General features: G+C 44.4%; 1 protein-coding gene across 17 annotated transcripts in view; it reads left to right on the top strand.

Annotated features, from left to right (window-relative positions):
- Positions 1-26830, top strand: part of ADARB1 (adenosine deaminase RNA specific B1) — a 1000448-nt gene that overhangs the window by 896295 nt on the left and 77323 nt on the right. For all 17 annotated transcript variants that reach the window (XM_085648625.1, XM_085648621.1, XM_085648623.1 and 14 more), the window contains 4 exons: positions 2035-2149; positions 3342-3510; positions 3843-3991; positions 18354-18522. In XM_085648625.1, the coding sequence (XP_085504751.1) occupies positions 2035-2149; positions 3342-3510; positions 3843-3991; positions 18354-18522 (602 nt within the window). The remainder of the gene's footprint in view (positions 1-2034; positions 2150-3341; positions 3511-3842; positions 3992-18353; positions 18523-26830) is intronic.

The following is a 26830-nucleotide window of genomic DNA, read 5'->3' as shown; positions in this document are numbered from 1 at the left end:
CACCTTTCTTAATCTAAATTGTTTGTACCCTAAGTGGGTACTAAGCTTTTTTTTATTGATTGCATCAAAGAACATCGGGTGGATGATCAGCTTTTTGTGGATTTCTGTGAGGCAGAGAAGGGCAAGGTCAAATCTCCTGGTGAATTGTTCTACACATAAAGGTCTGCTTCACAGTAGTGAAGAAGCAGGCTCCAAAGGGCTTGTAATCTCATTTCCCCCAGAGCTAAGGTTGCTACCTCTGCACTAGCACGCGAAGAACCTATCTTGGACATTTGTCAAGTAGCCATGTAGGTATCGATACATATGTTTACAAAACACTGCTTCCTTGACAGAATAGACTCTGCATCTGAGGTAGCTGACAGCCTAAGAAAGCAACTGGCATCAGTGCGAATGGGTGGTGCTTATTTTCGGCTCTACTGGTCACTTCTGGAGCGGAACAACATCGGTTCAGAGACGCACAATGCCACCTACCCGCACACAGGAGTGTGCTGATTTAAAGTTTCCAGATTCAATCTGACTACTGGGGAATAGCAACAAGATGAGGAATTTGCAGTTAGATAAAGTATCCACCAGAAAGAGCGTCACAGAAGGTAACTCGTATGTTCATTTGAACAATAACTGGGTAGGCTGGGTTAGTGTTTTACAGCTCGATACTTGGTAGTCTAAAAGGAAATCAAAGGCTCTAAAGGAAGAGTATGATTGAATTTGAAACGAAGACAGTGGTACCCTTTTTATGACGACTTTGCACTTAAATTGAAGATGCAAATTACTCATCTTATAGTTTAATTGGTTGTCGAGCAGTGTACAAAAAAAAAAGGATCCCTGCTGTTTTGGCAGGCTCGGTTTCTTCGTTAAACTAAATTATTAGCTTATAGGCTGCACTCATTCTCGATCAAATGTCACTAACTACACAATGGCCTGTCCAACTTGGAATAACACTTTAATGGGGAAATGGTTTGACTTGGATTATGAGCCTTATGTAAGAAAATCTGGATATCATGGGAAAATCATAAAATATGTTTTTAAACATTTAAATTAGATTATGCAATTAATTTAGCTCTGAATAAATATATTGTAAATTTACCTACATTTTACGTTGGTGTACAAGAATTTAATAAAGGAGCAGCATGAGTCAGCCAACCTACACCTTTATTTTAATATGTGGGGACGCGGCAGACTACATTTCTAATCTGTATGTCTGCATCTTCTTTTGGTCAGTATTGACTGTAGTAACTGAATTTGATTTAAACTGGTGCCTCAACAAAACAGGTGATGAGCGATCGCTAATCCTGCAAAATGAGCTGTACGTTTTCATGATGGCCTGCCTTGCTGTATTAACTTAACTGCTGCATCTTTGCCAGTTAGAGACCCAGCAATCTAGACAGTGTAGTATAAGTGGATCCCCATGCGATTTTCTTTTTGTTTAAATGTAAACACCTCCCACCACGACCACCATACATTGACACCATTGCTATGCGCTAAAGTGCATATGAGTTCACCAAGCAAGTCTGTTTTTACCATTTTTCACTGGTATGATGGACTGAACATGATACTATTTCCTTAAGACTTCTGTGTGCGCGACTTATCTATGTGGAAAGATTGGTGGTATTAACGTGCAGAAGAGGGCACATGTTTGAACCATATTCAGTAGTTACATTGACTAAATATCCTATTTTCTGGCACAAATTGTTGCATTTTAAATCATGCACAATGTTTTGTGAGAAAATGTGTCTGGGTCCTTTTTTCAGCCTAGGAAATTTGACTTTTCTCAGTTACATATTGGTAAACAATGCCTTACTGATTCAAAGGTCTGCTCATCCATGTGGCCCAGTTGGCATCTTTGCTCTTTTTATTATGACCCTGACCATCTTGAGCAATGGCAATTAATCTGTGGTTTAATATTTCTGTATTTACTTGAATTGGTACAATGATAAACCTCTATCAGGATAAGACATGACATTCAGCTTGAGCTTTGTGGTGTAATCAGTATAAACTGCATTGTTTCTAATCTGTCTGTATTGTGCGATTCCACAGGTGCTAGCGGATGCCGTTGCACGCCTCGTGGTAGACAAATTCAGTGATCTGACTGATAATTTCACCTCGCCTCATGCTCGTAGAAAGGTGCTGGCTGGGATTGTCATGACGACAGGTAAAGTTACTCATTCATGGAAATACTTCTAAGATGTCTATCAAGTTGGCCAATTTCAAGAGCAGCAATTGATCCTGCATGCACAGATGGCTGTGTACCTCTTTCATTTAGTCTGACTTGCAGATGTATAGCTGCCTTGTTTGGTGAAGTTATATTCAGTGGTTTTTTAATTGTAATAAAAAAAATCACAAGTATTTAAGGACAATTACAAAGCTTGAAGCTGCTGTGGCCTTGAGAATGCTGAAACCTACCTGAAGAGAATCTCTGGGTCGATTGTTTAAGAACAATCAAGGCAAGCCTGAGATTAAGCATCTAAATCTAAAGATACGTAAAGAAAACCACTGTCATGTGGTCTTTCCTTATGTGTAATATTATGTATTGACCACCTGAGATACTCAACCTACATCATCTCAAGGTACTTGGTCCTTACGGCAAGCAACATTTATATTAACTTGAAAGTGTCTCCACAAGCACCTCTTAAGGGACGCATTGTCATAAATCTTTCATTTACCTACAATAGTAAAGATGATGGTGTTGCAGAGAAGGGGGTGGTGGTACTTTTAATTCTGCACAGAACTGAGCAGGAAAGATCTTCCTCTCTGGCATTCCATGTCCTTAAGCACTTTGTGTATAATAGTGCAACAAAAATACAAGATTCTTGGACCAAATATTTAAACAGATTCCCTAGTTGCGAAGCATCTTTGTTATTCACTTATTTTAGTGATAGTTGATCCATGATGCTGCATTTTTCCGGATTTTGGCAAAGTTAGCAGAAAATATCTTAACATATTACCCCAGGTTGGTGCTTACAGGTGTTGGATTGTGTTTATGGCTACCTAGAGAGGTAACACCTGCTACCTGCCCTAAGAAGTTTCCTCCTTCTGTGAAAATATTTGCATTGCTCAATGTTTTGGTTTATTATTTTATTCTGTTTGCTTATATCCCTGGAGAAATTTATAGATTATTCAGTTAACTTCTCACTTTTTGGTCAGATGTTTTAAATTTACCTAGTTGGCTGTGTTAGTGGAATTCATATGCCTCACTTCTATGATAAAATGCTAGAGCTTGGAATGGCAGTCATGTTGCCTACTGTTGTGCAGGCATGCTAGTTTATCGCATACTTTTTCTGGGAAAGCTAAATTGACACCTTTAACGGACCCTGACAAAATGTGCTCTTCACACCTTATTGCAGGCACCGATGTGAAGGATGCTAAAGTGATCTGCGTCTCAACTGGGACAAAGTGCATCAATGGGGAGTACATGAGTGACCGTGGTCTTGCCTTAAATGACTGTCATGCAGAAATTGTAGCTCGCAGGTCTCTTCTGCGATTTCTCTACACAGAACTTGAACTCTTTTTAAGGTGAGTTTGGTGACGTAGACTAATGCATGCAACCACACGTACTCTTCACCACGTTTGGCTTTTATTTAGATTCTCACACACCAATAATGCATTTGCTGGTCACTTTCATCATATACTTTTATCCATTAGAATTTGTGAGAGATGCAGGTTTCTTTTTTGTGCATTTACAAGAGAAAATCTCTTGGTTGTCAGTGGTGAAGAGGCTGGGTGGTATAGTTGAAGTATTGTGGTACTTCTTTAGTGGATCGAAAGCAGAAATAAAGTAATGAGTTCACAGTTTTGCCCTTCAGTTTTTCTTTTTTTTTTAACTGTTCCCACTTGTCTTTCCTCAGTTCAAAAGAAGAAAAACAAAAATCTATCTTCACGAAGTCGGAGCGTGGTGGATTTAAACTAAAGGACACTGTGCAATTTCATCTGTACATCAGCACCTCTCCATGTGGGGATGCCAGAATATTCTCACCCCATGAAGCTGCACAAGAGGGTATGGGCCTGTGCGAGGGATTATTTGTTTTTACATTCCGACATTTTGAACATCTTAAATGTGTACTGTACTGATATCTAGGCCAGAGGGTTTGCTGGAATATGAGCCATAAAGAATAATGTGTACATTGCAAGCTGTATGGTGGATAATGAAATGAGAATGAATAAGGTGTTTGGCATTTACAACCTTTGCATAGAAAGCGAGGATTACAATTCAAAAGTTAGAAATTGTTATTTTAACACTGGTACTTGTAACTCAAGTCTACTGTTTTTTCGCTCACCTGAACTTTCAGAGTTTGTATTCTTTCACTCATCCAATACTTCAGAATTAAGTGTGAGACAGATGTTGAGTAGAGTCCGTTTAAGTAGACATTCAATTAGGTGGCTTCATGCAATGTTTGGCACTGCGCACCTTGAGACTTTTTTCTCCCCTTCACTTATTTTATGCAAGTTCCCACTGATGGAATCGTTTTGACACTAGCAGTTGGAAAAAACAATCAATAGATAGTTCCCTTACGCCAAGAGACACACTGATTGCTTGGTGGTGTTTGGGGTTACTGTCTTCTTGCCCTGCTATGTGTGCTTCCATGGATCATTCATGTACCTCTTAGATTTTCCAGTATGTAGCCTCCAGACTTCTTATGACATTCCCCTTAGCTTTGTTTCACCACAGTCAGTCTGCTCTAATGAGCATACAGCTACCGTGCATAGTTATGTATGCTATTGCTGCTTGTCTTGCTATTCCTGTTTGCTTGACTTATTCCCAAGTAATGGGATGTAAAGTAATGTGTGCATTCCATTTGCATATTTTCAGTTTTACATATTTTTACTACTAAAGGTGTCAGGCAACTGCTGACTGTAATCTTACAAATATACATGCAAAAGACTGGAATGGCAGCGCTGAATGGTGCCAAAATTTGAGGGTACATTAAAATAAATGAACTACAGTCAATAGAAAACGTTTTCACGCGCTCTGTTGAAGCTTGGATCCAGTACACCCATAATTCCGCTTTATCTGGAGCTGTGTATTAAGCCAATAAGAGATGTTATAGCATTTTACCCATTGTTATACTGAAATTGATTGAGTAGCAATGACCGTGTCATTCATATTTAAGATCTCTAATTGAAGTGACTGCTTTAAAAGCAGCTGACGGTATTCGTTGGGCAAAATCCTTGAAGGGGCTACTTACAGTTGTAGGCCTTATTTGTATATGGGAGGACCCTGTTCTAATTGGGCCTGAGGCTATTAGTACTGTGAAAGTGGCATATCGGTCTTATAAATCAAAAATAGTTGAGAACACAACTAAGCTCGGAGCCATATCATCTCTAGCGATCATGCCATAGAGAATCCTGTGTGTGACCTATTTAGACAAGTTGCATCCAGATTTAGACTGTTCCCTATATATAAAATGTAAAATAAAGGGTTTTCTGACAAGAGTATACAGAGCAAAGTGGGGTGTGCAACTAGCAAGGAATATTCTCAGGTATTGAATCTTTTATAGATTAGCATGCTTGAATCTTCCCCGTTGTCATGGTGGGAGTCCCACAGTAACTGAAAAAAATAGCACTAATAAAACATCACCATAGAACTCCAAAGAACAGAAAAACTTAATTAAGTACCTTATCAGCCTCATTTTATAACATCCAAATTTCAACCAATCGCAGTTGAGACCTCAGAGTTTCCTTCCTCTGCAGAGTCACCATATCTCAGGTTTCTTACCGCAAGTTGTGTGATAGGGAGTCTCCCTGAGCTCTGCTCAGTTACAGTATTTCTTCTTCGTCAACTTTTGACCTCCAGTCTCAGCCTTTGCTACTCTCAAGGCATTTGGTGGACTTTAAACTCTTGCCCTTCCCTATTGTTGAGATGCCAGAGCCTAAAACAGGGGTGTTTAGGCCCTGTAAGACCTGTGGGAAGTGTAGGCTATTTTCTGAAGACCCTCACAAACAGTGCCTATATTGCCTCTACCCTGACCACAAACAGAGGAAATGGAAATATTGCGGCACTCTTTCAGCTAAAACCCTCATAGAAAGGGAGAGTAGGCAGCTGCTCTGGCTACAGAAGAGGATGGCTGCTTCAGACTCTAAGTTTGAACCTGAGGAAAAGGCCCATTCTTCCTTAAGGAAAAAAAAGGATGGCAGTCTCTCCTCACATCATGGGGCTCTAAGAGAGCTAAGTCCCAGGACAAATCTGAACCAAAACACTGCAAGAAACCTCAGACAGAGGCTTCAAAGCCTTATCAGAGACCAGTCTCCTCGACCGCTGACAGGTTCGTCGGCTACGACGGTCAAGACTTTGATGGTAGCAACGGTGGCGGGAGCTTTGACGATGGTGTCGTCGACGAGGCCTGCACCGTTGTCAAGAATTTCACTGTCTACCACTGGTCAGTCGACGACTCCAACAACGACGGCCCCGCAGATGAAGGCCTCCACGCACCATCAACGGTGCCGCAGAGGATTGCATCGGCTGTTGCACCGTCGTCGAGCCCGACTCCTTCAGCCCAGGCAGATTCAGGAGTTCTTCAAGATATCCCCTTTACCTCCTGCTCTCCTTTTGGAATTCAAAGAGTCAGAGGATGAAACTGTTTGGCACTGTATACAGTCCATCCCCGTTAAGGGTCAAATGCCAAGATTCTGATGATGAGGACAATGATCCATCTTCTTACCTGGCAGGGGAATTAATTTTCTTTTGCGGAGAGCCACGTCTGTTCTGCAGAGGCTGGATTCCTTCCAGGGATGTTACCCTTACGATGATGGGGAGAAGGAGCATCATCAGTTTAGAGAACCATCAATGTCCAGTTCCTGTGTCTCTGGTGTCTGATCTCTGTCATATGATTGACGTCTACTACAGGTGCAAATGCTCCTCAGAGGCCTTTACCTCCCCAAGAGGTTCCCACTATTCTTCCGGGCCAATGCACTCCCAAATCCACCAGGGAAAATACCCACCCTCCTCCTATAGTCATCACAGAGGATGCGCAGGATGCTCAGACAGTGGAAGGGGAAATTCAAACGAACATAGAAGCCCATGATGAATGGGATGACTACATAGACCCTATGTCACCATCTCCCATTCCTCCTGCTACGGAGTCCCATCCTGCAGATATTTGGGGATTTCATGATATTCTGGAGCATTCCTCCAAACGTTTTGATTTGCCTATGCCAGCTAAGCAAACTGAATGTTTGATATATGATTTTAAACCAGGCACTCAACGTTCAGTAAGGGCAATCCGTATAGTCGACTTTCTATGGCAAGAAGGGCTAAAGCTAATGAAAACACCTGCCTCCGTTCCAGCTCTCATTCCGGAACTGGGCACAAAATACAAGGCTCCTGACGACACTCCTGCATGCCTCATTGGTCACCCGAGGCCAGACTCAGTCATCATGCAAGCAGAGAAGAGCCAAGAATCCAGAGTCCCCGTGCACAGTCTCACCGGACAAGGATGGTCGCCGCCTCGATAATATTGGTAAAAGGTTCTCGGCATTGGCGGCCACCACCATTAGAGCCTCTAATGCCATGGCCATTCTTGGGAGATATGACAGGCAGATATGGTTAGACATCTCTACTCTGTTGGAGTATCCCCCAGAAGATATAAAGAAAGAGGCTAAAGATATCCTATTGGAGGGAGAAAGAGCGTCTATGGAGATCATTGAAATAGTCCTGAACGTTTCATCCACTGCGTTTTGCCAGATGGCAGGAGCGGCGGATCTGTGTTGCCAGAGATGGCTAAAGGCAGCCACCTTTCTTCCAGAGGTCCAAGCCAAAGTCTTAGACATGCCTTTCTATGGAGAGTGCTTGTTTGGAAAGCACGTAGACGAGGCACTACAATACATAAAGGCAGACACGGACACGGCCAAAGCCTTAGGCAATTTCCAGCAGCGCCGCTTTCAGTTCTTTCAAGGTAGAGTGCAGGGGCAATTCTTTTATCTTTATTTCTTTTTATTGAAAATAAAAATAAAACAAAAAAAACACAATAATGGTGCAGTTACAAGACATGATACAATGTGGAGGGAATACTGAAAAACAGAATTAAACCATATAATACATTGGGTCAAAGGAAAAAAGGGAACACTACTACCATCAGCCCCGGCCATCGTCAGCCTATGGTGTCATATCATCAACATCATCACTCGGTTCTGCAAAGGGGGAACAAATAAAGCCTCTACTTTTGTTCCACGGGCCCCACACCTTAGTCCATTTACCTGGGTATCCTCTACTTTCGTACACCGCCCTTTCTGCCTCCATGCACCAGTCCTTGTCCGATGCCCATTCCGCATACTTAAGAACAACTCCCCCCTTCCAGGTTCTAGCGATGTTGCGCTTGGCAACCATACAACCCAGTGTGACCCAGAGTCGCTCATATCTGTTTAGATCAGTTGCCTCCCAAACATTCAAAAGGCAAAGTCGTGGGGATAGAGCTATTGGTTTATGGCATAAGTGGGACATGGCGGAAACAACCCTTCCCCAATACCTCTGGAAGGTGGGGCAGTCCCACCGCTGAAGTATAAAGGTACCCAGCTGACCACAACCCAGAGGACAATCCGGAGAGGACGAAAGGCCCATCTTAATTAGTGCTGAACTGGTGTAGTATTTCCTGTGAAGCACTTTAAGTTGACTGAACTTAATATGTGAGCGAATCGCTACCTCCTGCAGCGATGCCAGGGCTTCCCTCCACTCCTCCTCGTCGAGCTCCCCCACCTTGTCATTCTGTTTCGGCCGTATCTTACCCATAGAGTCCGGCATATTATTGAGAATCTTACGGTATGTCAAAGAGATTGCTCGGTCTGGAAGTTAATCATTCAGTAACCGATCTTCTAACGGAGTGGAAACTGGCATTTCTGAACCACTGCAGTACACTTCGCACCTGAAGATGCCAGAAAGTTTCCCCCTCCTGTAAGTGGTACTGTCGTTGCAGCTTACCAAACAACTCTTTCCTTCTGCCAAAGTTCCCCCACCGTCGAGAGACCTATCAAGTCCCATTTATCAAACCCCGGAAACCTCGAGAGCCTACCCAGTTGAAGAGATTCAAACAGCGGAGTAGCCTTGGTAATCTTGCCATCCCAGCCCAATGCAGCTGTGGCCATGCCCCATAAAGCTACCATAGTGGAGTTCGGGTGAACTTAGGAGCGCATTGTTTACCTCCATACAGAGCCCTAAGAAAATTACTGAGTACATATTGTACCTGTCCATTGTGTACGCTGGGTCCGTAATGGGACAATGCATCCAGCGGTTAAGAATCACCAGCTGTGCGGCCCAGTAATAATGTTGAATGGCAGGCAATGCTATGCCCCCATCATACCAGCTTTAAATAAGCTTAACAAGGGCAATTCTGGGTGTCCCGTTGTTCCATAACAGTGAGTGGATTTCAGAGTCAATAGCACAAAAGTAGAGGGGAGAGATCAAGAAAGGCGTATTCTGCAATATGTAAAGAAAGCGGGGGAGTGCCATCATTTTATAGATGCAAAAAGAACTGTTGATGGACAGAATGCAGAACAATGTCATACAATCACCCCAGTACAGAGATCTGGGCCTAAATCCATCTTTTTTTTTGCTCACCATGCCATTCCAGTTTGGACCCAGCCATATGCAAATCAGTCTTGACCCTGTGTCCAATGGGAACAGTCTAGCCCGAACTGCCAGACCAGGTCCTCCCTGGACTGAAAACAAGCATCCTATAGAGAGCAGCTCTACCGAGGCGAGTGAGAGGTAAAGCTTTCCAATGCTGCACATCTGCATTAAAACGCCCCTTCATCCTTGGTAATGTATATCCCTAGATATCAAAACCCCAAAGTGACTATTTGGGCCTGGCATCCTGCCGGGAGAACCGGCGCCTCCCTGCTCAAAACGTAAATCTGGGATTTATCCCCAGTTGATTGTGTAACAGGAGTATCGCTGGAAGAGGGCGAAAATGTGTAGCACACTATGAATTGAAAACCGGGTTCGGGCCAGATACAGTGGAATATCATCGGCATAGAGGGAAATTCTATCCGACCAATCCGGAATCCAGTTCAGACCACGAATCTGAGGGACGCTTCTGATCCATATGGCCAGGGGTTCCAAGGCCAGTGCGAAGAGAAGAGGTGATGGGGCAACCCGGTCTGGTGCCCTTACCCAGCTCAAAGGCGACAGAACGGCTGCCATTCACCGGGACTCTGGCCAAAGGGCGGGCGTAAAGCAGGCGCACCCAGGATATAAATCGGGCACCGAACACGTACCTCTCCAGCACAGCAAACAGGAAGGGCCACTCAATCATATCAAAGGCCATCTTAGCGTCCAAGGACACTATCACCGAGTCCTCTTGAACAGTAGAGGCTCGGCCCAACACCCCAAATAGGCAGCGCAGATTCAGCGCAGTGTTTCTAGCCGGCATGGAGCCAGATTGGTCCAGATGAATCAACCTGTGAAGACAGGGCGAGAGACGAAGGGCCAGAAGCTTGGCCAAGATCTTAACCTCAGGATCTAGGAGAGAGATGGGCCTGTACGAGGAACATCGGTCTGGGGGTTTTCCGGGTTTATGAATGACTACGATGTTGGCCAGTCGTTGTGTCATTGGCAAACTACCGAGGGATACCCCCTCGTCATACATGCGCACCAAAAAGGGCCCAATGACGAAGGCGGTAAGTTTGTAAAGTTCAATCGGGAGGCCACTTGGGCCCATACAGGGAGCAATTCTTATCCCATCTGCAATTTCAACAGCGGTACCAGCCATATCCATAGAGTACCTACCAGCCATACAACCGGTCTTTTCAATCCAGCATTGCTCAGCCTTATTCGAGACTGGTAGGACACAAGAGGCAGCAATCTGCCAGAAAGTCCCAAGACTCCAATAGGAGACCATGAGGTTTTCAGGCCCTTGCCACCCTAGTCCCACGCCACAATCACGTCTTCTCCGCATCCTTTCAGAAATGGAACTCCATTTCTTCAGACAAATGGGTTCTAGACATCTTCCAGCACGGCCACACACTGGAATTCATTCAGCATGCTCCAAATGTTCCACCATGGGAAGTTCTGCTCAATCGCCTTCTGTAGCTCAAAAAAGAGATAAAGTCGCTTCTTCTCAAGCAGGCCATAGAGGAAGTACCCCTCAGCCAGCAAAATCGGGGGTTTTGTTCTCACTTCAGATCAAAAAGAAAAATGGAAAAAGGAGGCAGGTCATGGACCTCAGAATGCTGAACAGGTTCATCAAAAACAATCTTTCAGGATGCTCTCTCTTCAGGAGATTCTTGTTCTCATGGAAAACGGCGATCTCCTCAACGCCTATTTTGATATTCTCATCCACCCTCAGCATAGAAAACGTATAAGGTTCAACGTGGCAGGGCGCCATTGCCAATCAAAGTCCTTACATTCGGTTTGAAATCAGCTCCCTGGGTGTTCGTCAAGTGCATGGCATGGATAGCAGCCTCTTTAAGACGTTCAGGTCACCAGGTGTTCCCTTACCTGGACGATTGGCTTATAAAGGCTCCGTCTCTTCAAATGGCAGAGGTTTCAAAAAGAGCCTGTCCGGTTTCCTCCAGTCTCTAGGTTTCGCATCAACCTGGAAAAATCGTCCATTATTCCTGCCAAATCGTTGCTCTTTCTGGGTGCACGGCTCGACATAGATCTCGACAAGGCCTTTCTCACTCAAGGAAGAATAATGCGGATTCTGGGTACGACAAAGCTTCTTTTAACAACAAAGTTAATGTCTGTGAGGCAGTACAAGTCCATGCTGGGGATGATGTCCTCTTGCATCCTGCTCATTCCCAATTGCCGGCTCCGCATGCGACAGCTGCAGGAGCAACACTATGCACAGTGGATTCAGACTCAAGGCTCATTCAAATACAAGGTTCACCTTTCAGCAGCAATGAGAGCTACAATGACCTGGTGGATGGTCAAGGAAAACCTTTCGCAAGGTCTCTTTCTTTCACTCCGTGCCACAACTGGTGATGACCTCGGATGCATCAATGGATCGATGGTGGTCTCACCTTTAAGAATTACAGGTTCACAGCAAGTGGTCCAAGCAGGACTCGGAGTGCCACATAAACATTCTGGAACTCAAGGCAGTAATCCTGGGTCTGAAAGCCTTCCTGCCTCGGATTAAGGGTGCACCAGTGCTCGTCAGGGCGAACAATACTACAACAATGGTTCACCTCCAAAAGCAAGGCAGCATGAGATCTCGAGCACGTGCCAGGTGTTCACAACGAGAAGGCTGATTCTCTCAGCGTGGCCTCCAAACAATGTCACAAATGGGAGCTCAACGACCAGCACTTGAAGGTGGTTTTTCAATCCTGGGCTTACCCAACATTAGATCTGTTCGCAACGTTCCTCAACAAAAAATGTCCTCTTTTCGCTACAGGCCTCCTCATCCAGAATCGTGGGGAGATGCCTTCCAGTTTCCTTGGACAGAAATGTTCGCCTACGCATTTTCCCAGTTTCCAGTCATTCCTTGAGTACTTCAGAAAAAGAAGCAAAAGCTGTTTCGCCTCACTCATTGCTCCAGGTTGGGCAAGACAATTCTGGTACACCGAGCTGCATCGTTGTTTCCTAATCCATCCTCAGCAGCAGGAAGGGTGCTGCATTCACTGGACATTAAACGTTGTTAAAACTTTAATATACAAAGAACGAAGTTCTTCAGTAGCTGAGAGGATTTACGGATCTCTTGGCACCTAGGAAAGGACAAGCCTTTTCACTGGGCAGCATTGCTGTTTGGGTCACCTCAGCGATTACCTTCTGCCATGAAAAGGCTGGCCGCCAGCTTCCTACGAAAATGCAAGCTCACTCAACTAGGAAAGTAAAGGCTTCCTCTGCCCTAAATGCAGGAGCATCTCTTCCTGACATATGCAGGGTGGCAACGTGGGCGAATGCTCACACATTCAGGTTGGAAGAAGGTAGATATCTCTATTGGACAAGCCACACTTCCACGTCTCTGCTTTAGGTAGGCGGCTTTTAGCCTTCTTTGTTCTTTACATACTGATTGTAAATTTGTATCCATATTATTCTCTTCTTCTTGGTTTCTGATGTTACAAGTTTGTCATGGTGGGATGGTTCGCCTTCCAACCACCTTTCTTTTTATCTTATTGTGTTTATACTGCTTATTAGTCGGATTCAAGCATGTGAATCTCTAAAAGATACAGTACTGGAGAAAAAATAAGTTACTTACCTGTACAAGGTGGTTCTCCAGTATTGATGTCTTTTATAGATTCACATGCGACTCTCCCTCCTCCCCGATCAGGCTCACCAGTTACCTTCGAACTTTGTATACCTATATACTTGTGCTTAAAATCTGAGGTATGTTGGCTCTGCAGGGGAAGGAAACTCTGGTTTCTGCTGTAATTGGTTGAAATTTGGATGTTCTAAAACGAGGCTGAAAAGTTACTTAAATGAGTTTTTCTGTTGTATGTAGGTCTATGGTGATGTTTTATTACTGCTATTTCTTCTGTTACCGTGGGACTCCCACCATGACGAAGGGGAAAATTCAGGCATGTGAATCTATAAAAGACATCAATACTGGAGAACCACAGTGTACAGGTAAGTAACTTGTTTTTTTAGTGTGACTATAGCCGTGTAGGCAAAGATCGCATACAGCATTTTATGCGTTTTGCCCTAAAACTCAGAATTTAATGCGAAAATTACTTCTTCCCTTATGTAAGAGATATGGCATTAGACCCAATCTTGATGCACTACGATTTTGCTATTGAACAGATATAGCGCTGATTTTTACACCAATCATCTCATTTTTATAGTCTGCAAGTTATTGGTGAAGGAGACGACTCAGGGGTAACAAAAGGATAATTATTTATTGAAGTACTATGTACTAATAGGCATTAGTATGTGTATTTATTATCTTTTGTATTTTTTTTTACTTTTTTTGATCAATTTAGCATAAATATTGTAGCTGTGTTTTGTTATGGCTAAAACAATATTAAAACAGCCTTGCACTACATATTTGCTTATAATGGTTTCCTGTGAATTTCGGTCCCATGTTTCTTTATTAAGAAACTTTTCTATATTTGCAGTTTAACCATGTCTGTTTGCACACAGTAGGTACAGCTAAACCCCGCACCCCACCCCCATGGTATTGCTTAAAGTTCCCTACAGACGATGCAGCCATATTTGTCCCTTTTGGTAAATGTGCCAGGTGGACTTCAAACCCCAATACATTCAGCATTACCACAGTAAAATGAATCTCCTGTTGTTGTTTTTAATTAAGTTGTGCTTCTTTTTGTGTCATCTTTTAATTTGTTTGTTACACGCTATGCCCTCTTTAGGCCATATTTTAAGACCGAAGTTTTTGTTTTTTTAATTTGGTGAAAAATACTTTACTAGGTACAAAATTATGATTTTTTTTTTCTTTCCTGTAGATTTGTAAAGCTGTTTCAATTTGAATTTCAAATGAAAGCTTACCTTTGATGCACATTAGCGATCTGTTACATTACAAAAGGTGCAGAAAAAAAACAATCTTAGTGGAAAAACATCTCTACCGCTACTGATATTAAATTGAGTAGCTGAAGAAACTGAATAATGACATTTCTTCTTCTCTCTAACTTATCCACTGGGTAATGTGGGGGGACTGAATAATATTCCCAACTTGACTTATTTTGTTAACAAATCTAGACTTGGTAATCCATGGAAATTGCTCATTTGCTTATGTGTAATCATCATTACTTAGGCATAGGCTTCCATGTAATAGTCCTTACTTTGTGAGAGTCAAGTCACAGTCTTTAATATGATCTGGCAGTGACAATAGGACTGAACCTATTAAGGAAATCTCCCACTGAGGCAGCGGACAAACCTGCCCTGACCTTAGCCTATTGCTAGAACATCAGGTTAGCTTCCCACAAGACCTGAGTATCGCAAGCAAGGACAGAATATCACAGTCTAATGATATAGACCCCGGACACTTAGTTGTCCATACATTTCAGTAGTAGTTGGTTCAACATGTGGATGCAAAGGCCAGGGCTCTATAGTGGATGATAACTGCTCTCACCAATTAGACAACTGAATTGCATCAGAAGACTCTTAAAGCCCTTGTGCTGTTTCGGGACGTAGAGCTGCTTGTGAGCTGTGTTGGGCTTCATGAGTTAGAAAGTGGATTGGACTGTATGGATCCCAGCCACCCCCATTCATCTGCTGCCATAGTCATACTCATAATTAGAAGCATAAATATGTTTAGCTAGTAGGGGAAGGCTCTGTTAATACAATGCTGTGGTTAAATTTGTAGGATATGGATATATATATATATATATATATATATTTTTTTTTTTTTTTCAAATATTTCCAAAACGACATGCCCCAAAATGAGGAAAGTAAGGAAGCGGCACACCAGGAGACTGCACAATATCTTTATTGTGCACAAATACGACGCGTTTCAGCGTGTATCCTTTTTCGAGTGATTTGTGCCAGCAAATTCCTTTCAAAATAAGGGGATTAGTTCATAGACATGAAAGAAGTACAACACGTGATAAGTATCTGTATGCTTTTAAAATCAAGAAATCGTTTTAGCAATTAAATCGTTATATCATTGATTAGTATGATCATCTGAAATTGCATTCATTTCAAAATTCAAATTGCAGAATTAAAGACATTGCAAGATATTAAAATTTTTGTACATCGACCGCATCTCAATAAAGTTAATTCAAAACAATACATTGCCAAATGTTCGGCCTGAAACCACTGAAAATTAGGATGACAGTAGGTGCTTATTACATTGTAATTCGTTTGGAATATCCGTCAATCAATAATTAATCACGTATTCAATATTCAGGAAATAGCGGTATTGCAAATCTGTACAAAATTGTTTCAAGGTTAATTCATTCTGCTATACATACAAATTACCTAAGCGATTTCGTAATTGATTGTTCTACAGTTGGGCCGAGATCGTATATGTACATGATTATATAGCCAATCTTGTTAAATATTATACTCGTTACTTGTTACTGTAACCTTCATTCCATTAACCAGTGGAATTTCACTCAATCCTTAGTCATGTACTCGAATGTTGCACACATATATCAGATACTATATCTAAAATCAACCGGTAAGATATAGCCCAATCCTGAGTCATGTACTCATATTGGAATAAATTACACAAGTATATCCGATGCTATGTCTAATCTAATGTCTTTGGCGTCGTTTGACGAATCTTTGTGAAATTTTCAAAACTAGTGGGTGCCCACCCCCGGGACATTGCTGTCTGCTTTGGTTTTTGGAAGCGAGAGCAGGAAAACCTGCTCTCGCTTCCAAAAACCAAAGCAGGATTGCTTTTGAACAAGGGGATCTGCATGTCAGCAGCTCCCCTTGTTCAAAAGCAATGCCGGCTCCTGCGGGACGCAGGGAGCCGGCGGAACCGTGGGGGCATTGGGGTTCCCCCCATAGTCCCCAACGATGAGGCCAGGCCCCGGGGGATGACTGTGTTGGACTTACTGGTGGCAATAGGAGGGGTAGTTGGCCCCCAAGGTTGACGTTGGGGGTCTAACTATCCCTCATGTTACCTATGCTAAATCCCACACAGTGGGATTGCTAAAAGGTGTTTGTAGGTCACGCTCACCTTTCTCCACCACTCTGCAAAGGCGACTGCTATGTTATAAGAAGAAATTAGTATTTAAAAAACCTTTGAAATTCACTGAAAAAACCATAGGTTTCAGGGACCTTATAGTTAGTTGGACATTTCACTCGTACAAAACCAGAGAAATTCAGCCGTTATAGTTAGTAGAGCTAACTATAACTCGCGCCCGGCAATTTACTGCTGATGACGTAACATATTACATAACTCATGACATGGTAAGTGACATCCCTGATGTCATCTCAAATGACATCACTGATGGCATCATCCAGTGAATGTGTGTTTCTTTAAAGTTTAACAATGTTTTATATATATATATGCCAAGGTGTATTGAAGAATGAGTGGTTGTATAAGTGTGTATTGTTTCCATTCACGTGTTCTGTCTTTATTCCAAAGTTCCAACCAAAACATTATGTTCAAAATGCTATAATGAAGACAGCCAGCGCCTTTCATTCCAGTTAGGAATTTTCTCAGGGATGTGAACAACATAAACATTTACATCAATCATTATTTTAAGATTGAAACATTAAAGTTAAGATCCAAAGTTTGGTCTCTTGTTCATAGTACTATGAACAACACTAATGAAGAGCTCTGATAAGTAAACCAAATTGTTTTGGAATTACACTTTCTTTTCTATATTTGTTTTTTAGATTGGATATTCAGGTTCTTAGCCAAATGGAAAAAAAATATTTATTCCATGGGTCATGGCTAATGATAAATTCAAATTTCGAGTGCCATTATTTATAAATATGAATTCCATTAAGCATCTAGATTATAGATCATATTTTACTATGCAAATTCATTTTTTGAAAAACCTATACTTGATTGTAATTCAGTTGTTCATAAGTTTATGAGAATTCAGTTGAGAAAACATGTTATAATCCCATATATTTCCATTGAAAAGACAGATCAATAAAAATATAGTATATGATACAAAAATGTATTAGTCCTACATAAAAGACAAATTGTATTCTCTCTTAATTGTTGATATAGACAAAAAAATTACATTTAGTTTGACCATAAGTTTCATCTTTTTATACATCATGTGTATGGGCATTTGTAGCTGGGTAAAAGAGTAACATATTTCGTATGCTGTATCAATCTTATTTGGTTATGATATGGGCATCACTTAATCCCAAACTACATTATTCGTACCTAATAATGCAAATGATGGTTAATAATTTCTAACTATTCACTTTGTTCTAAGGTTCTGAGAATCCATTATTGGTAGACCGCAACAGTGATGATATATTAAAGTAAAGAAAAAATAATTTAGTAACCATCTTAAGGCTGCTGTCTCAGTCCTAAATTTATATATGAAAAAGCGAGAGTATGCAATCTTATTGGGAAGAACTTCCCATACCAGATTTGAAGCAAATTCTGCTGCTCAATATAACTAATTCACAGTCTCCAGAACTCTTGGAGAAAGTGAAAAATTATATATGGTAAAAGGCCAATAGTATACAATCTAATGGGGAGAAAACCTCTTCCTGTGTTTAAGGTGAATTGCTATCTTTATGTTGGGAACTGGTTCATCTAAATTGGTCTTGCAGTTGCTTCATGTTAGACCTACATTATAACAATCCATCAAACCTGTCGGCCTAATGGAGGCCAAACTCCCTCTTACTATTCTTTTCTTCTGCAGATTTTTTTTTTAAACGTCCTCTTTGGTTTTAGTTTATTTCTGCTTACCTTCCTTACATAAAAAACAAGTTCAGAAAGTTTTTAAGCTTAATGTTATGAATCCTCTAGAACAACAAACAACTCCTTTAGGCTTTTGTCAATATCTTGTTGCTTTTTAGTGAATGCCTGGTATTTTTGCCCACACAGATCTGGGAGACCGACATCCAAACCGCAAGGCAAGAGGACAGCTGCGCACAAAAATAGAGTCTGGAGAGGGAACCATTCCTGTCCGTTCGAGTAATACCATTCAGACATGGGATGGAGTATTGCAAGGAGAGAGGCTGCTCACTATGTCCTGCAGTGACAAGATAGCAAGGTAACATGTGTGAATTGCATTTGTTCCAATAGTGTTCTCTGCAATTGTGACTAACCAAGGTTTGAGTTTTGAAGTAAGCATGTTTTAATAGAGGTAAGGCCTGAGGGCTCCCCCATGACCATATTTGCCTTCATGCTCTCATTGTGTGTGTGAAGTCCTACAACCATGTCCAAAAACCCAGCAGGTATGTAGTTTATCCCACTGAACATGAGTAAGGAAGCTAGATGCATGTATGCTGTAAACCCTCTGGCAAAATGAGGGCTTAGAGCTGGGAAATTAAGATATTTGGTTGAAAAAAGGGACATACGGAAGCAAGCTAAGAGCATGCGGATCAAGTTGAAATTGAGGATTAGCAGGGAGAGGTGGAGAGACTGGCTGATGTGGATAATGATGGGATAGAAGACTGTGTGGCCGGGCAGGGTGGCGTAATATTTGTTTTTTTACCTTATTAAAGTCTGGGATGGAGATCAAGCATACATATGGGGTAAAAGCAGACTGACAAAAGAGTGGGTTGGAAGTAGGGCTGAGATGTGGGTTACTTTCAGTTCGATGTGAGCAAGATCTATTCCAAATGGGAAGTTTGAGAATCAAAAATTGTATTTACTCTATGTAGATGAGACTCTCCCAGGAAGCGAAACTTTCATTCAGTACGTTATACTGCCTAACAATGAGCAAAACACAGTACAAGTAATTAAATTTTGCTCTTTCTGAGAAGCCATCCCTGGTACTGAGATACTCTCCAAGTGAGTGAGAATAACGCCCTGTAATGAAAAGTTGTGTGTGTGGACTAGTCAGTGTCTTTTTGTTTAGTTGCTCTCTGTTAATTTACCTTGCTCTCAGAGTGTGAAACTCTCTCCCTGCCAGTGAAACTACTAATCTCAAGCGCAAAGCAGTGACTTTGTTAATTCAATCCAAATCATTAGAAAAGAACCAAACTCCAACAAATCTGGAAGCAGCTTAGGAAGTGCCCTTCACCTTAAGAACCACTATACATCATATTTCTTACCAAATCGTTTGAAGAAATTCTTCCTGAGCTCAGCAAATTTTTTTTTTCTCTCAGAAGCAAAATTGTTCTACTTTTGACCTAAACTTTAATTGCCAAGTGATAACACCTTAGAATAACATTGTTTGGGTGTTATGTCTGACAGGGAAATATGTCAGAGACCTCAAAAAAAAAAAATTCTAGGCCTTGTGGCTCCTGTGGTAAGCTTAGGCTTCATTCTGAGGATCCATGGCAGGATTGCCTTTTCTGTCTTCATCCAAAGCGTAAGGCCAACGATGGCATGTGCTGCCATACCTTTTCTGCAAAAACCCTCAAAGACAAAGAGGGCAGATTACTGTTATGACTCCAGAAAATGAAGATATGAGAAGATACATCCTCAGGGAATGTAGGTGAGGGAACAGCAAGATCGTTCGAGGAGACCCAGACGAGAGATCACCCCTCAGAAACATACACTTCTGAAGAGCCTACTACCAAATGGTACTTAAGGATGACGAAAAGAAACACACTGAGGGAAGTTCTGCCTTAGACAATGTGGAAGTGCCTAAGAAAAAGGAATCGTCATCATTAAAACCTGAAAGATCCAGGTCAGAAACCTTCCAGTCGTTCACTAGAGATATTTCTAAAACTGAACTTAAAAGATAATTGGCGGATCCCTCGTCGATGAAATGGACATAGTCGAAGAAATTTGCACCAAGATCACTGTCCGTGCCAGTTACAGCGACATCTGTGACAAGAAGTGAGAAGGACAGTGTAGTGCTTCATGCAACAAAGTGCAAAAACATAAGTACAATGTGATGAAATGTTAATTTACAGAAGACGGTTTAAATTCCCCAAAAGAATCCTGTTACCTTATTGTAGAACTACTTGAAACCACAACAAATATTTATATTATTTATATTTATTGTTATTCAGTTATTATGGTTACCTGCCCATATGTTGACTTTTCAATGCAATCAGCGGTCGGGTAGATCCCAGTGCTCTTACGGGGTTGACCTAATAAAGATAATAAGAATGAGGGTCAATATTAATTCCTGTGAAAAAAGTGGTAAGATTATTTTCTGGTTGAGACATCTGCCTGTGGATTCCTCACCTTATGAATTACCCCCATGAGCAGCATTCCGTGGAAAACCTTTCTCCTCCGCTCTCCCACGTCTACGAGGATGTCACAATGGTACGGCTCCACACGTGACTCCGCATGACATCATCGGAGCATTAAGAAGACCTAGTCGGCGTGCTGGCGTCCGTTCCCTTTTTTCCTTGCCGTCAACGCATAACGTTTTTTCCTAGGGCTCTCCATTTCTGGGAGTTTCTTTGTTGCAAGTCGTAGTGTCTTTGTAGCAGCAACTATGGCTACTCAGAGGAAATCTGGTTTCAAGCCATGCAGGTAATGTGGGATTCAAATGTCTATCACTGACCCCCATGAAGACTGTTTGTGTTGTCTTTCGTTGGACCACGACGTCTAGGAGTGTTCATCTTGCGAGCGTATGAATCCCAAAGGGCTGAATGAGAGGGAGGCCAAATTGTACATGGTCAAAGCCGAGAAACAAAAAAAGGGTCGAAGAAGAACAAGGTCCTGCTCCAAGTCGCCGACTCCGCATACCCTCAAGGTCGTTTAAGAAACACAAGAAAAAGCGTTCATTGAAGGATGCAACGCTGATGTTGATGTTCCCGGTTCTCAGGCGTCATCGTAAGGATGACATCTCTCCATCTCCTTCCGTGAGGTGACTCCAACCCATATCCGACAGCGGGGCCTTTACTGACTTCAAGAGAAGCGATGCCTCCACAGTTGCTGAAGCTGACCACTCCGCCTATGGTCCCAGGGTCTCCGGCGCCGCAGCCGGAACTAAATGTGCTGCCTCCTCGAGCGGCTTCTGAGCCTGGTGTGCCGGATCCGGTGTATCCTGTCTTCCTGATTCCAGGTACGGATCCGTTCAATTTTTTTAATGCAATGTTCGGATCATTCGCCAGAGCGGCTAACCCTACTGGTGCGCCTGTTGGTCTCATGGGTCCTCTGGCATATTCCTTGGAAGGCTTGCCTCCCCATTTCCCTCATGCACCTCTTATGCCTTTTATGCCAACGGCTCCAGGAAGTTGACATCTCCAGACCCCGAGATTTTGGACGCGGATACATTCTTGGGAGGGGTGAGTGCCACTGGATGGATCTTCCCGGCATCATCTGTTTCGGAACCGGCACCCACTGGACCTCGGCTGACGCCTGTTCCGAGGATGCCGTCTCGGAGAGAGGCGCCGAGATTGATAGAAGAGGAAGACTATCAAGAGGAGCATGGAGTGGCTGAGGAAGGGGAAATTGTTTTTTTTAAATTTCTTTTTATTAAACATTCATCGATATAAAATATGCAGTACAGAGGAAACAAATCACACCTTCTGGGTAGCAGAAATATTGTCAAATGACATTGCATAATAGTACATTGGGAAGACTTTTTATGTGGTCGGGGGCTCGTCCAGATCAATACTATGCGGTAGGTTGCAAATATTACCTCGGTAGGCGTTTCAGGGGCTCCATACCCGTGACCATTTTCTAGGGCAGCCTCATGCCACATATACTATTCTAGGTCTGCTTCCCATGCCTCTACTCTAGGTGGCTGCGGGGCTCCCCACAGTTGGGCAATATTCCTTTTTGTAAGCATTACCCCAGTGTTGTGGAAATGTGCCTTTTCAGGGGCACACCGGTGCAGGGTGTTAAGTATGTCCACGGGTCCTTAGACTAACAAAGAAGAGATTGGCACTGAAGCTGGAATTCAAAATAACAAGTTTATTAATCACTCATGAGTGGAACTACATCAATACAAGACCCTCGAGCACTGTAGGAGGTAGTACATGGAATACAGAAACCATGGGCCTTTTATACACAATTTGTTGCAGTGTAAGCATGTAGTTACAAATAGAAGGTACAGCCCTACACAGGAATAGATACTGACAAACATGGGCAGATGAATATTACTTAGTCAGTAAAGTGGGAGGGAAACAGAACTGCTTACATCAGTAGGATATGATAGACAGTTGGGTTCTCAAACAGGTGCATTCTAGCATCTACAGGCCTTTCTGAACTCATACATTGCTCTGGCTCAGTTCAGAAGGAGTTAACTAAGGTTGATGACTCAAGCAGAATAGAAAAGCAGGCAACAGTAAAGATGGAAGAATCACAAGACTAACAAAATGGATGACTCCTAGGTTGCGTGCATGGTCGGTGGGTGTTGGGGATGTTCCTAGTGCAGTCGGCCACCAGGAGTCGTCCCAGGCCGAGGGGGTGGATCCGAGGATGAGGACCTCTGTCTTGTCAGAGTTCAGCTTCAGTCGGCTGTTCCTCATCCAGTCGGCGACGGCCTTCATTCCTTCGTGGAGGTTGGTGTTGGCGGTGTGGGGGTCCTTGGTGAGGGAGAGGATCAGCTGGGTGTCGTCGGCGTAGGAGATTGTTGAGGTCGTGCCGTTGTGCGATGTGGGCGAGCGGTGCCATGTAGACGTTGAACAACGTTGGGCTGAGGGATGAGCCTTGGGGTACGCCGCAGATGATCTCGGTTGCTTCGGAGAGGAAGGGGGGGAGGCGGACGCTCTGTGTTCTGCCGGAGAGGAAGGAGGAGGTCCAGTCCAGGACCTTCCCTTGGATTCCGGCGTCGTAGAGGCGTGTTCGTAGTGTGCGTTGGCAGACCGTGTCGAAGGCGGCTGACAGATCCAGGAGGATGAGGGCCGCTGTTTCTCCGTTGGATAGCAGGGTCCTGATGTCATCGGTGGCGGCGATGAGGGCAGTTTCGGTGCCTTGGTTGCTGCGGAACCCGGACTGGGACGGGTCCAGGATGCTGTTCTCCTCGAGGAAGCTGGTTAGTTGTTTGACGGCCTTTTCGATGATCTTCGCCAGGAACGGGAGCAGGGAGATGGGTCGGAATTTCTTGAGGTCCTTGGGGTCAGCCTTGGGTTTCTTGAGTAAGGCGTTGATCTCTGCGTGCTTCCAGCTCTCCGGGAAGGTCGCCGTCTTGAAGGAGATGTTGATGGTTTTCCGGAGATGGGGTGCGATGGTGCTGCTGGCTTTGTTGAAGATGTGGTGTGGGCAGGGGTCTTCCGGGGATCCGGAGTGGACGGTGTTCATGATCTTGATGGTGTCGTCATCGTTGATGTTGGTCCAGGCGATCAGGCGGTTGGTGCGGGTGGTGGTCGTGGGAGCGGGGTCTCAGTGGTTGCCGGGGTGGTGACGGCGTTGAAGCTGTCGTGGATGTCTGCGATCTTGCGATGGAAGAAGGTGGCCAGCGAGTCACACAGGTCTTGTGAAGGTGGGATGTCGTTGGTGTTGGGAGCTGGGGTTGGAGAGTTCCTTCACGATGTTGAAGAGCTCTTTGCTGTTGTGTGCGTTGTTGTCTAGGCGGTCTTTGAAGGAGGTCCTTTTGGCAGATCTGGTGAGGTGGTGGTGTCTGCGGGTGTCGTTCTTGTTGGCTGTGTTGCTTTCTGATGTTCGTTCACGGATCCAGTTTTTTTCGAGTTTTCGGCAGGTTCGCTTGGAGACCTGGAGGTCTTCGGTGAACTCGCTGGCTTTCTTGCTAGTGTGGGTGATGGAGGGCTTCTTGAGCGGAGCGGGGGTGTTGACGCGGTCGTTGATCCACTGTCTGAGGTTGCCTGCGGCGGTGTTGGGGTTGTTCGGATCTGCGGGTGGGCTTCGGGCGAGGGTGGTGGAAAGCTGGTCTTCGGTGACTTTGCTCCAGCAGCGGCACGGCATCTGTTGGGTGCGCAGTGGTGCGTGGTGGGTTTCCGGAAGGTGAAGTGGATGCAGCGGTGATCGGTCCAGTGGAGCTCGGTGGTGTGGTTGAAGGAGACGTGGGAGCTTGCGGAGAAGATGGGGTCAAGTGTGTGGCCGGCGGACTGGGTGGGAGTAGTGACGAGTTGTCCGAGGTTTGCGAGGTTGTTGATCAGGGTGGAGGAGTTGGTGTCGTTGTTGCTCTCGAGGTGGAACTTCAGGTCCCTGAGGAGGATGTAGTCCGTGGAGGCGAGGGCGTGTGTGCTGACGAGGTCGGTGATGAAGTCGCTGAACTGTGCTCGTGGTCCGGGGGGTCTGTAGATGTGGGTTCCTCTGAGGGTGGTGTTGGGATCGGTGTGGATCTGGAAGTGCAGGTGTTTGGCGGTGCTGAGGGTGTCGTCTGTGTTGGTTGAGACTTTGAGAGTGTTCCTGTGTACGATGGGGATTCATCCTCCTTCTCCATTGGTGCGGTCCCTGCGGGTGATCTTATAGCCTTCTGGGATGGCAATGGCGATGTTGGGTGCCGAGGAGGGGTTCGGCCAGGTTTCCATCAGAAAGGCGACGTCTGGGGTGTTGGAGTCCAGTAGGTCCCAGAGTTCCACAACGTGTTTGCGTGCAGAGCGGGTGTTGAGAAGGATGCATCTGAGGTGGATGGGTTTTTTGGTAGGTGAGTTGGCGGGCCGGATGCTGGTGAAGCTGCAGTTCCGGCAGGAGAAGGGTCCTTGGGTGCGCTTCGGGCGGCCAGGCAGCAGGTGCGTGATCGTCCGGTGTTGATTGCGTGGAGGGTGCTGGAGTTGTAGCAGAGGCGAGCGTCGCGGCGTTCGCGGGGGCCAGGGATCCTGGCGCTAGGCGTGGTCCAGTCCGTCTACAGTCTCCACTCTCAGCTCTACCCATGCGCACCAAGCAGGGTCCCGTGATATATACTCTGTGGAGGATTTTGAGTTGCACTAATCGGAGTCTAGCCGAGATCGCCACCACCCTCGGGGAGGACACTGCCTCTTGCCACTCCTCTTCAAGTTCGATGCCATCCCCACCCATTTTTCCTGGAGAGGGTCAGCCATATAATTAAGCAGTTTCTTGTATGTTAAAGATATAGGTTTTTCGGGCAGGTGACCGTCCGGCAGTCGATCCTCAAGTGGAGAGGAGTCCGGGGTGGAGGAGCCTGTCGGGATATGTGATCGAAGGGCGTGGTGAATCTGTGCATATCTAAAACAGTCCGAGTCTGCTAGGTAATGTTGTTGTTGCAAGGAGGCGAACGTTATCACATCGCCTCTCACCCAGACATCTTTGATCTGTGAAATCCGAATGAGGTCCCATTTATCGAATCCTTTTGTTCTCCACAAGTTGCCCAACTTCTCCGAGTTCCATAGAGGAGGATGGGGAGATTGTTGATCCTGATCAGGATTTTGAAGGTCTAAAGGAATCTAGTGGCTTGGATACCTCTCCTGAATGGGAGTTCTCTTCCCGAAAGGTCTCCCAACGAGGAGGGGACCTTTTATCATGCATGATCATGAAGGCAGTGGATCTGCTGGAACTGCATCTTCCCACAGCAGAATTAGTCTAACATCTTGACTGAGATGCTCCATTCTCCTTCCTCTATCTCGAAGCCTTTACTCCCTTTTAACGATGTATGGTAGAAGCCTATGACTGCTCCAGTGGTGTCCAGGTCTGTGGCAAGAGGGTACAAGGGAGCTCCAGGGGATCCTGTTTTCCTGTCCACTCATCCATCACCAGATGGTTTGGTCGTCCAGGCTTCGTGCTCCTCGAAACAGTCTGCATGGTCATTCCCATCTACACCTGCAGATAGGGAACCAAAACGTATGGAGCAATCTGCAAAATAAAGTATTCTCGTCAGGCAGTATAGCTCTCAAATGCTGCGTGACTTTTGAGACTATACATCCACACCCTTATGGATTCTGCCATAGAGGTGCATCCAAAACTGCCGGAGGAAGTTCGAGGGCATTTTTCGGAGTTGTTAATGAATGCCCAGGCTGCGGCCCATCAGGTCATACAGTCTGGTCTGGACACTGCTGATTCGGTTGCCAGGGCGATGGGATCATCTGTAGCTACCAGGCGGCACGCTTCATTATAGGGTCCAGGGTCCTCGACTGATGTTCAAGCCACCTTGATAGATCTGCCGTTCAATGGTTTTCGCCTGTTTGGGTCAAGAGCGGACTCGGCGCTGCAGCACTTCGAAGTCAGTAGAGCCACAGCAACATCTTTGGGTGTCCAGTCTCTGTCCAGGGGCTATGAATATCGCAAGTTTCATGACAATGGAAGGAACCTATCCTTTCGTGCCAGGCAGCAGCCACAGAAGCAGCAACAGCAGGTAAATCCCCTGTACAGATCTTACAGTGGAAAAGGCAGAGGTTGTCTGTGGGGTGCAGCACACCAGCAAGTCTCCTCCTCCTCCTCCTCTTCCTCCTCATCTGTCCCTCTAACTGGTACAGCAGGGAAGCAGCTCTAGCTCCTCCAACCTAGAGCATGCTTGTCCCGTGGGAGGACGGGTGTCCCATTTTCTACAACATTTTAGGTCTGTTACTACAGATCTCTGGGTGTTGAAG

The sequence above is a fragment of the Triturus cristatus genome, chromosome 3_2 (genome assembly GCF_964204655.1).
Source record: "Triturus cristatus chromosome 3_2, aTriCri1.1, whole genome shotgun sequence".
Lineage (NCBI taxonomy): Eukaryota > Metazoa > Chordata > Amphibia > Caudata > Salamandridae > Triturus > Triturus cristatus.
The sequence above is the reverse complement of the archived record's forward strand: the minus strand, read 5'-3'. Positions and strand labels throughout refer to the sequence as shown.